Raw genomic sequence first — 12,306 nt, 5'->3', positions numbered from 1 at the left:
TACCTCCACATCACCCCTCAGCCTCCTGCGCTTCAAGGAATAAAGTCCTAGCCTGTCCAACCGTTCCCCATAGCTCAGGCCCTTGGGCCCTGGCAATATCTTCGTAAATCTTATCTGCATTTTTTCCAGCTTAATGACATCCTTCCTATAGCAGGGTGACCTAAACAGAACAGTACTCCTGGTGTGGCCTAACCAATATCTTGTGCAACTGTATCATAATGCCCAAACCCCCCTGACTGATGAAGACCAAGGTAGCGAAGGCCTTCTTTACCACCCTGATGCCACTTTCATCCACGTTCATGGAACTGCATACCTATGCTCCTAGATCCCTCTGCTCTGCAACACCTCCCGAGCCCCCACCACTGTGAAGGTCCCCCTGGTTTGACTTCCCAAAATGTAACACCTCGCTCTTATCTGCATTAAACTCTATTAGTTATTCATAAGCCCAATATTGCCCTACTTATCAAGACCCTGCTGTCATTTTTCATAACCATCTTAAATGTCCACAGCACCACCTATTTTAGTGTCATCTACAAATTGTCGAATTATGCCTTGTTCATTCTCACCCGAATCACTGATATGAACCACAAACAGCTATGGGCATGGCTCTGATCCTTGAGGCACACCACTAGTCACAGGCGAGTGTTGGACCCCATTGACATCACCTTCCAACTCCTTACCACAGAGAGGTATAGACTCTTCACTGGCTCAGTTTGGGGGAGCTGATGAGAGTGTGGGGAATAGATGACAAGGAAAATTGGTGGGGAAAAGGAATCCTCTTTGGACTAGCATGGATTTCTGTTGTAAGGAAATACGGAAAATACAGTCCCCTACAATAGCTCTTCATTGCTTAACGCTGCCCCTCATTTGGTGTTCCCAGGTATATTAGCTCCACAATATTTACCTACGCACTAACACCCACTCCTCATTAATTTCTCAAAGTAGACAGCTGTTCTCACTGATTCAATCACACACTGGGTCCAGCTCCTCATTGGTTCCTCCCATCTACCACAAGCACCCCACTGGTAAACTCACAGTGGCACCAGTATCCCACTGGTCTCCATACATTGGTACTGCGATCACTATGGTGTCCATATACAAACAAAAATGCTTCACTACTCCCAGCACAGAGGGACTAGATCTTCCCTGGATTGCTCACCTTGGAATGAACTCTTAACTGATTTGCACACAAAGGAATCTGTCCTTCAATGGTTCCCATGTACCGGTTCTACCATATTTTTCTGCCATCTCCTCACTAGTTTCTTTACATTGGAGTCCAGTTCTCACTTTCTCTTAGGATTGCAGCCAGCAACCCCATGGTAACCACAAAAGCCTTGGCTCCTCACTGCTTCCCAACATTGGGACCATTTCTAATCGGATGCTGGAATCTTGAGCAAAAAGCAAAGAGCTGGTGGAACTCAGTGGGCCTATGTTCTAAGAGTCCCAACCCTGTAAAGTTGTCAGTCCACTTCTCTCCACGGCTGGTGCCTGGCCCGACGAGTTCTTCTAGCAGTTTATTTCCTACTCTGATCCTTCTGGCCTCCCGCACTGTAAGTGAGGAGAGGCATGTCATTTTCCAACTAGGCATATTGTGGCCCTATGGACTCCAGATTGACTACAACTATTTCAGATAATCAACCTTTCCATTTGGTACCAATACTGGAACTTTGACCGTAACTCTGTTTATTCCTTCCCAGAGCTGCTGCCTCACCTGCTGCATTTTAGATCTCTTTTTTATTTCAGATTTCAGAAAATGAGATGTTCTTATCTCTTTTCCAGCAGTATCTATTTCTCCTTCTTCTGTTTTCATTTATCTGCAATTTCTACCTCTCCAGATAGATCCGCTAAGATCACTAAGCATTCGCTCTATCTCTCAAGTGGCTCCATCAACCCTTCTATCAACTTGTCCCTCTTGGACTCTGACATTCCCGCCCCTCTTCTCCACAACTTAAAACACATTGGGCTTCTAACTTTTATTTCTGATGAAAGGTTAGCCACCTGAAATGTCGTCATTTTTTTTTTCTCTCTGTAGATGGTGACAGTTGAGTATTTCCAGCAGTTACACATTTCATTCCAGCTCCATACTAGTTAGAGCATTATATAAAACACAAAAGGCAGAACGGGAATAGGCTAAACCTCCATAAGTCTTCAAAACTCAAATGAGTGCAGATTTAAGTTTGCTTAATCTCTCCACATCGGACAAATGCACCATTGGTGACCCTTTGCGGCACTCCCTTTACTGCAAACTTACGCATCCTTATGAAGAGAGAATTCATGCCTGCTTGCAGACTTTCACATGGGGTCTGATCAGGTCACAATATAATCCACACTCAGTCGGTTCGGGAGCATTTAATGAAAGAAATGGACAGAGGACATTTCATGTTGGGACCCTTCTTCAGACTGATGGCATGGAGGGGCAATAGCTGGGAATAAGAGGTAAGGGGAAAGGGTGGGACAAGGGTTGCCTGATGTCAGGCATCAGAGACCCGGGTTCAATCCTGACCACGGGTGCTGTCTGTACGGAGTTTGTACATTATCCCCGTGACCTACGTGGGTTTTCTCCAGGAGTTCCTGTTTCATCCCACATTCCAAAGACGCACAGGTTTATAGGCTAATTGGCTTCGGTAAAATTGTAAATTGTCCCAAGTGTGTGTGTTAGTGTGCAGGGATCACAGGTCGGCACATACTCGGTGAGCCGAAGGGCCTGTTTCCGTGCTGTAAGTCTAAACTAAACTAAACTAAAATTAAGTTGGAAGTGATAGGTGAATCTAAGTAAGGAGGGTTTATTGCCAGATGAGTCAGGTGGGGCAGAGAGGGGAGGGGATAGTGACCAAAAATGGAGATGATACATGGAGAAGACAAAAGGGAACAAATGGTAGAATCCGATAAGGAAGGAAAGTGAGAATAAAATGTAGAACCAGAGGGAGGGATGGTGGGTAGATGGGAATGAGAGGGAGAGAAAAATAGGGAGGGAGTGGTGGGCGATGAGCGAATGGGTGAGGAACTCAGCGGGTCAGGCAGCATCTGCAGAGGGAAATGGACAGACAACGCTTCAGGCCATGACACTTCTTCAGACCAATGGAGTGAAGGAGTCGGAGGAGGGACTGGGGCATGGGGAATGGAAAGAAAGGCTTTTATGGACGGTGGGGAGGGAGCTGGGTAGATGGGAAGGGCTGATCCTAATTCCTCCTCTCAGGGATCTAAACAACCCTTCCAGGTAAGTCAGAGGTTTAGATACACCTCCCTCTGCCATAACTATTGCATTTGGTGCTTTCATTGTGGCCTCCTGTTCACAAGTGAGATCAAACATAAACTAGGTGACCATTTTGCCAAACACTTGCCCTGAGTCCACCATGGCCGACTGGAAATCCCAGCTGCTAGCCTCTCCTTCCCATTCCCATGCCGATCGGTCTGACATTGACCCCCTTCACTGCCAGAGTGAGACCACACCAAAACAGGACGAACAGCACCTCATATTCCGCTTGAGTATCCTGTAATCCAACAACATGAGCGTTGAATTCTCAATTTCAGATTAACCCTCGCCCCTACTCATTTACCAGCTTCTCTTCCCATCACTAGTTGCTTTCCCCTTGTCCTCCATCCACTCATCACCCATCTTTCCCTTCTTCTGGTCCTCAATTTTCTCCCCCATCCCACACAGGCCTTCTATCCTCCAACCCCCCTCCCCCCCACCCCCCACCACGCTTTCTGGTTCAATCCCACCTTTTCTTATCAGATTCCATCATTTGAACCGTTATTTTCTCCATTTATCACCTCCATCTTTCGTTACGATCTCCAAATTTTCTCCTTTTCACCTGACTCATCTGCCCATCAATCTCTCCTTACCTGGATCTGCCCATCACTTGCCAGCTCTTGCCCCACCTCTTCCACCAGCTGTCTCCCCTCTAACTCCATCAGCCCGAAGTAGTGTCCTAACCTGAATGGTCGTCTGTCCCATTTCCCCCTCGACGTTGCCTGACCCTCTGAGTTCCTTCAGCAGTTTGCTTTTGCACAAGGTTCCCGCAACTGCAGTCTCTTGTGTCTCCCTATATAGTTAGAACAAGACTCAAATCTACTTGCAAAAAGGCCCTCCTAGTTGCTTGCTGCATCTGTTTGTGATTAATGTGGAATATCCAGGACCCCTGGAATACCTGGACCTTTCCAACTATCAGCATTGAAAAATAGTCCACTTTTAAAAAAAATGTTGACATCACATTTTATTATGTTATATTCCATCAGCCATGACCTCACCTATTCACTTAACCTGGTCACAGAGTCTTACAGTGTGGAAACAGGCCCTTCAGCCCAATTTGCCCACACCGGCCAACAGGTCCCAGCTACACAAGTCCCAATGGCCTGCATTTGGTCCATATCCCTCCAATCCTGATGATTAAATGTTGGGATAGTCCCAGACTCAACTATCACCTTTGGCAGCTTGTTACACACTTTGTGTGAAAAGGTTACCCTTCAGTTTCCTGTTAAATCTTTTCCCCTTCACCTTAAACCATATCCTCTGGTCCTCGATTCACCTACTCCGGGCAAGAGCCTCTGTGCATCTACCCGATCTATTCCTCTCATGATTTTTCCACCTCTATAAGGTCACACCTCATCCTCCTGCGCTCCAAGGAATAGAGACCCAGCCTCCTCAACGTCTCCCCGTAGCTCACACCCTCTAGTCCTGACAACATCCTCGTTAAAAAGGATGTCGGCCGTATTTGTGAAAGCTCTCTGCATTCTCCTCACAGTCCACACTGCCAGTTTGTACTGTCAACAAATGAATACATTACACCTCTCCTCAACCTGATATTTAATATAGGTTTAACAGGTGTGGTCATTGCACAGATCCCTGGAGCAAACCACAAGCCGTCCAAGTCTGAAAATGACTTGTTAATTCTTCTGTTTTACATCAGTTAATCAATCCTGGCTTCACCCTTGTATATTACCCCCAAATACTTTGCAGACTAATTCTGTTGAATAATTCCTTGTCTGTCAATTTATCAAAGACCTTCTGAAAGCCTAAATACACTGTAGCAACTGCTTCACTTCATGTCCAATCTACAATAGATCCTGCCAATGAAAGCTCCAATCATATTGTAAAACTGGTTTAATTGTTTCCAATTGTGGGTATCTATTATCAACTTCTTTCTCGATGGATTCCAGCATTTCCCTTGTTACTGACGACAGATTAACTGGTCTATTTCCCCCTGTTTTTTTCACTTCTTTCATTCTTAAATTGTAGGTTTTCTTAATTGTTTGCTTCCCTTCAAATCTGTGGGAATTGTCCGTAAAATTAGGAAATCTCGGAAGATGACAACCAGTGAATCCACTGTCTCCATGGTTACCTCTATCACCCCTTTAGTATGTTTACTAGATCCTGGAAATGGCTTTCCTTTGAGTCTGATTAATTTTCTCCAATACTAATTATTTACTAATACTAACATTTCTTTGATCTCGTTTTGCGGTCTGGGCTTGCTGTTCGCTACCACTTCCGTGAGGGTTTCACTTTTTCCTCCTTGAAGACATGTACACATCTCTGTCTAATCCCTTCACCATTTTCTCCTGACTCAACATTATTTCTCTTCTCAGTTTGTAGGGGACCCACATAAACTATTGTTAACTGGTTCCTTTTTACATATCTATACAGTTTGCTACCTTATCAATGCCATTAACCTCCTCTGCTGAATTCAGAAACGTTCCCAATTCTCAGGCTTACTGCTTCTTTCTGAGGACGTCAACCTAATTAAATACTACCTTTAAATTCTCCCAATAGCCACTTATCCTGTTTTTTTTTTTGTTGTCTTAATGTGCTATATATTATTTGAAACCAAAACTAGCCGCCACTAGATTAGTCACAAGCTTTACTAGCTTTTTAATCTATCATTGACAAGTCAAGACATGCCTTTTTATTTGTTTTATTCAGATTTAAGACTTACACTGACATCAACACTTTGCTAGTCCCTGCACACAAACAACAACTCCTCACTGGATCCTACACATTGACATCAACTCTTCTCTGGTTCCCACCCTGGCACTGGTTCTAACGCTGGCTCCAGTACCTCACTGGTTCCCACACACTGGCTCCAGTTCCTCACTGGTTCCGACATACAGGTGCTAGTACCTTACTGGTCCCCACACACTGGACCCGTTCCTCACTGGTCCCCACACACTGGCCCAGTTCCTCACTGGTCCCCACACACTGGCCCAGTTCCTCACTGGTCCCCACACACTGGCCCAGTTCCTCACTGGTCCCCACACACTGGCCCAGTTCCTCACTGGTCCCCACACACTGGCCCAGTTCCTCACTGGTCCCCACACACTGGCCCAGTTCCTCACTGGTTCTCATGCACTGGCCCAGTTCCTCACTGGTCCCCACGCACTGGCCCAGTTCCTCACTGGTTCTCATGCACTGGCCCAGTTCCTCACTGGTTCTCACGCACTGGTCCAGTTCCTCGCTGGTTCCCACACTGGCACCATATCTCGCTGGTGCCTACAACACTGGCTTTAGTTCTTCACCGGTTCCTGCACACTAGCACCATTTCTCACTGGTCCCCACACACTGACACCATTTTTCACTGGTTGCCACAGTTACAGTTCATCATTGGTTCTCTCCTAAACTGTGACCAGATCCTCACCGCCTCCTAACACATGTTCTTATTGGTTCCTCAAATAGCAGCTGCAGTTGTGTATCATCTGTCATTTTCTGTGTTTTTTTTGCCTCTGATAATCCTATTGCTTTCTCTTCCCAAGGTACTGGGCATCTTTGCGGAACCTTGTAGTTTCATTAATGAGCTCGATGAAATCCATCCTCAGCCTCCTGTTCCTTCTCTTCCTCTTCATTGTTGTGTTCGCTCTGCTGGGAATGCAGCTGTTTGGTGGTCAGTGAGTATTCCCCGCACAATCTGTTGATCTGAATATCAGCTCAGCTTGTTCCAACTCCACTTGCTCTTTAAGGATGTTAGTGCCAACTTCCTTGTCCCTTTAATGCCCCTGTCCCACATGCCCCTATCCCACTCAGGAAACCGGAACGGAAACCTCTGGAGACTTTGCGCCCCACCCAAGGTTTCCGTGCGGTTCCCGGAGGTTTTTGTCAGTCTCCCTACCTGCTTCCATTAACTGCAACCTCCGGCATCCACCTGCAACCTCTGGGAACCGCACGGAAACCTTGGGTGGGGCGCAAAGTCTCCAGAGGTTTCCGTTCAGGTTTCCTAAGTGGGACAGGGGCATAACTCACTTGCACACCTTTCTTCACATTCCATTTCTCCCCCACCCACCTCATCTCATCATCAAATCCATTTCTCATCATATTTATCCCCCAACTCTCAGCCCATTCTCCCCAACCAAACTCAGCAGCTTCAGCAAGCCATCCATTCTCCACTCACCATTCTGCTCACTAAAATGTTTGAATAAATGGCAACTCACTCAGCTGAAAAGACTATTGCATGTTGTTAAATGGGGTATTTTGAGATGTGTTTTTGACATTAATTACCCACCTCTATCTGTCCTTGAAAGGGAATGGGAGACCTGCTTTGTATTGCTGTGGGGTTGGTGAAGGTGCCAAGTTCTGTTAGTTAGGGAAGCACAGGACTTTAAAGATGAACGATAACTGATCAGAAAAGGATGGTGTACACTTTGGATTGGATCGTGAAAGTGAAGGTTTAGTTTAATTTAGAGATACAGCATGGGAACACGTCCTCCACCCACCGAGTCCGCACTGTCCACGATCACCATTACACTAGTTCTATCCTAGATACTAGGGACAATTTGCAGAAGCCAATTAACCACCAAACCTACACACCTTTGCAGTGTGGGAGGGAACCGGAGCACCCGGAGAAAACCCACACAGTCACAGGGAGAACGTACAAGCTTCGTACACACAGCACCCGTAGTCAGGATTGAAACTGGGCCTCTGCCGCTGCAAGGCAGCAAATCTATTACTGTGCCACCGTGCCGTCCTGCCTGGTGTTTAGCTTAGTTTTGTTTAGTTTAGTTTATTATTGTCACAGGTAGTGAGGTACAGTGAAAATCTTTTTGTTGCGCGCTACCCAGTCAAAGAAAAGACTAAACATGATTTATCATGTGATGGAGGTTATGGGTAGAGGAAGTAGCTCCTCTAATGTCTTGACAAGTTGTTGTCGTGCTTCCCAGTGGATGGTACTGTGCAGTCAGCATGCATTATCGTCATGGCCGTAACTGTTTAATATAATGTAAGGGCAACTATTAGAATAGGCTACATTGTGAATGGGACTTGGCAGCTGAAACATTATTGGAGACTATTCCTTCACACTCCAGACTTATGCCTTGCAGATGGCGGGAAGTTGATGAGTCGAGAGGCAAGTTTCATGTTGTAGAATATCCAGACTAATGGTGCAGCTGTTTACACCTTTCACTTGTTCATCTCTCCCTCTCACCTCTATCTGCCAACTATCTCTCCTGCACAGCACTAGAGTCCTTACCTCGGGTGTTTTCGGTGTGGCATTCACACATTCTCCCAGTCGCCATGTGGGTTTTTCCCCAGTAACTCCAGTTTCCTTCCACATCCCAATGATGTACGGGTTGGTAGGGTCATTGGTGACTGTAAACTACCCCTAGTACGCAGGTCTCTGGTAGAATCCAATACAATACAATACAATACAATACAATTTATTTGTCACTTGAACCTCATAGAGGCTCAAGTGAAATGTTGTTTCTGCAGTCATACATACAAGAAAAAAAAAGACCCAAGACACAACACAATTTACACAGATATCCATCACAGCGCATCACCACCTCGCTGCGATGGAAGGCAAAAAAACCGTATCTCTCCCCTGCACTTCCCTCTTCCCCCGATGTCAGAGTCAAAGTCAGAGCCCCCGGCTGGGGATAACAATTGTCCCGCGGCCATTAACGCTGCGCCGGGTGATGTAAGGCCGCGCTCCGGGTCTTGTTGTTGGAGCCCCGGGCGGGCGCTGGCAAAGTCCCGCAGCCGTTGAAGCCACGCCGGGCGATGATGTAAGGCCCCGCTCCAGGTCATCCTCGACCCCGCTACTCGGGCGGGAGAAGTCGCCGTTGGGGAAGCCCCGAAAAGCGGTCTCCCAGCAGGGACCCGCGGGCTCCCGGTGTCACTGTCCACCAGACCTGCGGTTGGAGCCTCCGAATCCCCGGGGTCGGGTCGCAGCAGCGCGCCACCACCGCTCCTCCCGCTCCGGACTCGGCCAGCTCCGTGATGGTGAGTAGGTCCGCAGCTCCATGACTGGAGCCCCAGGATGTTCCTGCTGGAGGCCGCTCCACGTTGCAGCCCCAACGACAACGGAGACCCGACAGGGAAAGGTCGGGTTCTCCGTGCAGGGGAAAAATTTTTAAAGTTCCCCCACACACACACACACACACACATACCCCATCAAAAAAAATAAAAACTACATTAAAACAGGACAAAAAATAACAAAAAGACAGACGGACTGCAGAGGCCGCTGCGACGTGAGTCGCGCCGCCCACCGAGGGGGAATGGATGAAATTTAATCCAGAGGGAATGGATGAAATTAAAAAATGGGAATTATGTAGGATTGATGACTGTATGGGTGGATGGACTTGATGACTGAATGGACAGCTTTTGTGCTGTCCAACGCTGACATTCCTTTAAAGATAAGCAAATGATTGATGCTGTTTTCTGCTTCTCCGTGAACCTTCAAATCTTTTCACTTGTTCTTTTCATCTTAGATTCAACTTCGAAGAAGGTACACCTCCAACCAACTTTGACACCTTTACTGCTGCGATCATCACTGTGTTTCAGGTATACGGGGCCAGCACTTTAAACAAGGGTCTTAACACTATGTGAATAAGGCAGAAATTGTAATGGGGAAGGGAGAAACCTGCCTGACAATAAATAAACATTTCTTATCGGGAGGTGGTATATTCCTTAATGTATATACGTCTGTGTAGGGCACTTGATCATGAGCAGAAATAGGAAGTAGTATTTATTAGTCAGAAGATTGAGAACAATAATCAGTGAGGAACAAAGATGTGTAATGTGATTCAATGGCCAATAAACCTGTCTAACAATTTGTCAGTAACTGTTGCCAATTTTTAACAAGCGAGTGAATGGTGAAGCTGTTCACTGCGAGGTGACATAGTTGAAGATTAGTCAGCAAACAGCGAAGATGTGAAACATTAGCATGGTGAAGAAGTATAATAATTGGTGTGCAGTGAAAATGTGTCATGTTGATAGGTGGGTGGAGAAGACAGGCACAGTGCTGAAATCGTTCAAGTTAATTGTTGCAGACCCTTGAGCGATGTTTGGATTTACGTGCAAAAATAGTCAAGAGTCAGTGACAAATACACTGGAAAGATTATAACATTTTTGCACATCTTGTCCACTCACTATTTTCCAGTGGGGATTTCATTTAGCAAAATTAACAATCTGTGTTTATTCCCAGCATGACATGCGATGATAAGCCAAAAAATATGATCACATTACTAAATCTATTTTTCAGATCAAAAGCCTTCATTGTGATTGACTCTTAAATCACTGTGCTCTCATGCCATGCATTATGGTTAAGGTTCAGTAATGCCAGCCAGTGAATGCCAATGTGATATAATGTAGGTCAATGACTGGTCAAGATTTGAAACATATATCAGTGACTGATATATATGGCACAGTAGTGCAGTGGCAGAGTTGCTGCCTTACAAAGCGCCAGAGACTCGGGTTCGATCCTGACTAGGGTGCTGTCTGTGCGGAGTTTGTACGTTATCCTTGTGACTGTGTGGGTTTTCTCCGGGTGCTCCTGTTTCCTCCCACATTCTAAAGACGTGCAGGTTTGTAGGTTAACATTTTCATGTAACAAACCTGTACATCTTTGAAGTGTAGGAGGAAACCGAGGCACCTGGAGAAAACCCACACATCACAGGGAGTACGTACAGATAGCACCCACAGGATGCTGTAGGATAGTGCCCACAGGTGTGTAGGATAGTGTTAGTGTATGGGGTGATCACGGGTTGGTGCAGTCTCAGTGAGCAGAAGGACCTGCTTCCGGGCTGTATTGCTAAAGTCTAATAGTCTAAAAGATGAATATGGGGAAAAACTACTGTTGATAATGATAGCTTATGTTTGCTGTGAATATGTATGTAAGTAATTGTGAATGGTTATAGAATATTCTCGAAGGAGAGGGCAAGCTGCCAGAGATTGCTGTCTACCTGGTGCTAATCGCATAGGTAGAAAAAAGATGATATCCTGCGGAGTGAATTTGGGGAGTTGTGTAGAGGGTTAAAAAGTAGGACTTCAAGGGTAGTTAGTAATCTCTGGTTTACCATCTATGCTGTGCACTAGCAAAAGTAGGAATAGGAAGACAGAGCAATTTAATCAACAAAGCAAACTGTAGAGGAATTCCGCAGAATGAGCAGCATCTGTGGAGGCAAAGAGATAGTTGATGTTTCAGGTTGAGACCCTGCATCAGATTAGAGGGAAGGTGGCCAGTGGAAAGGGGCGAGAGGGAGAGGTGAGGCAGGGACTAGCTGGAGATGGGTGGAACCAGGTGATGAAGGTTTGAAGGGCAAATGGAGCCAGGAGGGCAAGGAGAATGAATGGACGATCAGGGTAGGGATCGGAAAAAGTGGTGGAGGTGGAAGAAACACATGTGTACCAGAGGAGAGAGCAGTGGGTAAACTGCTTGAAATTAGAAATGCCAATGTTCTTTCCATTGGGTTGCAGACTGCTCCGATGGAATATGAGATGTTATTCTTCTATTTTGAACTTTGCTTCACCCTGACAGTGGAGAAGACCAAGAATAGACAGACCTATGTAGGAATGGGTAGAGGAGTTAAAATGACACTGCTGCGAGTGCAGATAGCTATCAAGAGCAGTGTGCGGGTCTTCCGCAGTTACGTGGTCTACGCTTTGCCTTAGTGATATAGAGGCCACATTAAGAGCACCTAACGCAGTGGACGCGGTTGGAGAAGATGCACATGTCTCAACTAAACGGACTGTTTAGATCCCTGGATGGTGGTGAGGGAGAAGGTACATGGTTGCACCTCCTACAGTTGTATTTAAAAGTGCCCGGGGAGAGGGAGGTATGGGTGGGGACGGATGAGTGAACCAGGGAATCATGGAGAGAATGTTACAATTATTGTGTGTGTTTGAACTGCAGGACTATGACTATTCTCTAGTGCTGAACAGGGTTTCATTGTATTATTGTTTTTGTGAGTGAGCGGTAATGGGAATCAATGTTTCTCATTATTTCTCTTTGGTTCTTTATTGTGTCCGCTGCTATCTGCACGAGTAGATCTTGTAATTTGATTTTACTCTGGTTATGCAACCAAAGTAAAGGCGGCGTAGTG

At 46.1% G+C, this 12,306-nt stretch overlaps 1 protein-coding gene across 2 annotated transcripts in view; it reads left to right on the top strand.

Annotated features, from left to right (window-relative positions):
- LOC129701081 (probable voltage-dependent R-type calcium channel subunit alpha-1E) overlaps positions 1 to 12,306 on the top strand; it is a 142,093-nt gene that overhangs the window by 18,419 nt on the left and 111,368 nt on the right. For both annotated transcript variants that reach the window (XM_055642040.1, XM_055642042.1), the window contains exons 4-5: positions 6,748 to 6,879; positions 9,694 to 9,766. In XM_055642040.1, the coding sequence (XP_055498015.1) occupies positions 6,748 to 6,879; positions 9,694 to 9,766 (205 nt within the window). The remainder of the gene's footprint in view (positions 1 to 6,747; positions 6,880 to 9,693; positions 9,767 to 12,306) is intronic.

The sequence above is a fragment of the Leucoraja erinacea genome, chromosome 10 (assembly GCF_028641065.1).
Source record: "Leucoraja erinacea ecotype New England chromosome 10, Leri_hhj_1, whole genome shotgun sequence".
Lineage (NCBI taxonomy): Eukaryota > Metazoa > Chordata > Chondrichthyes > Rajiformes > Rajidae > Leucoraja > Leucoraja erinaceus.
Note: the sequence above shows the minus strand (reverse complement) of the source record. Positions and strands in the feature narration are given on the sequence as shown.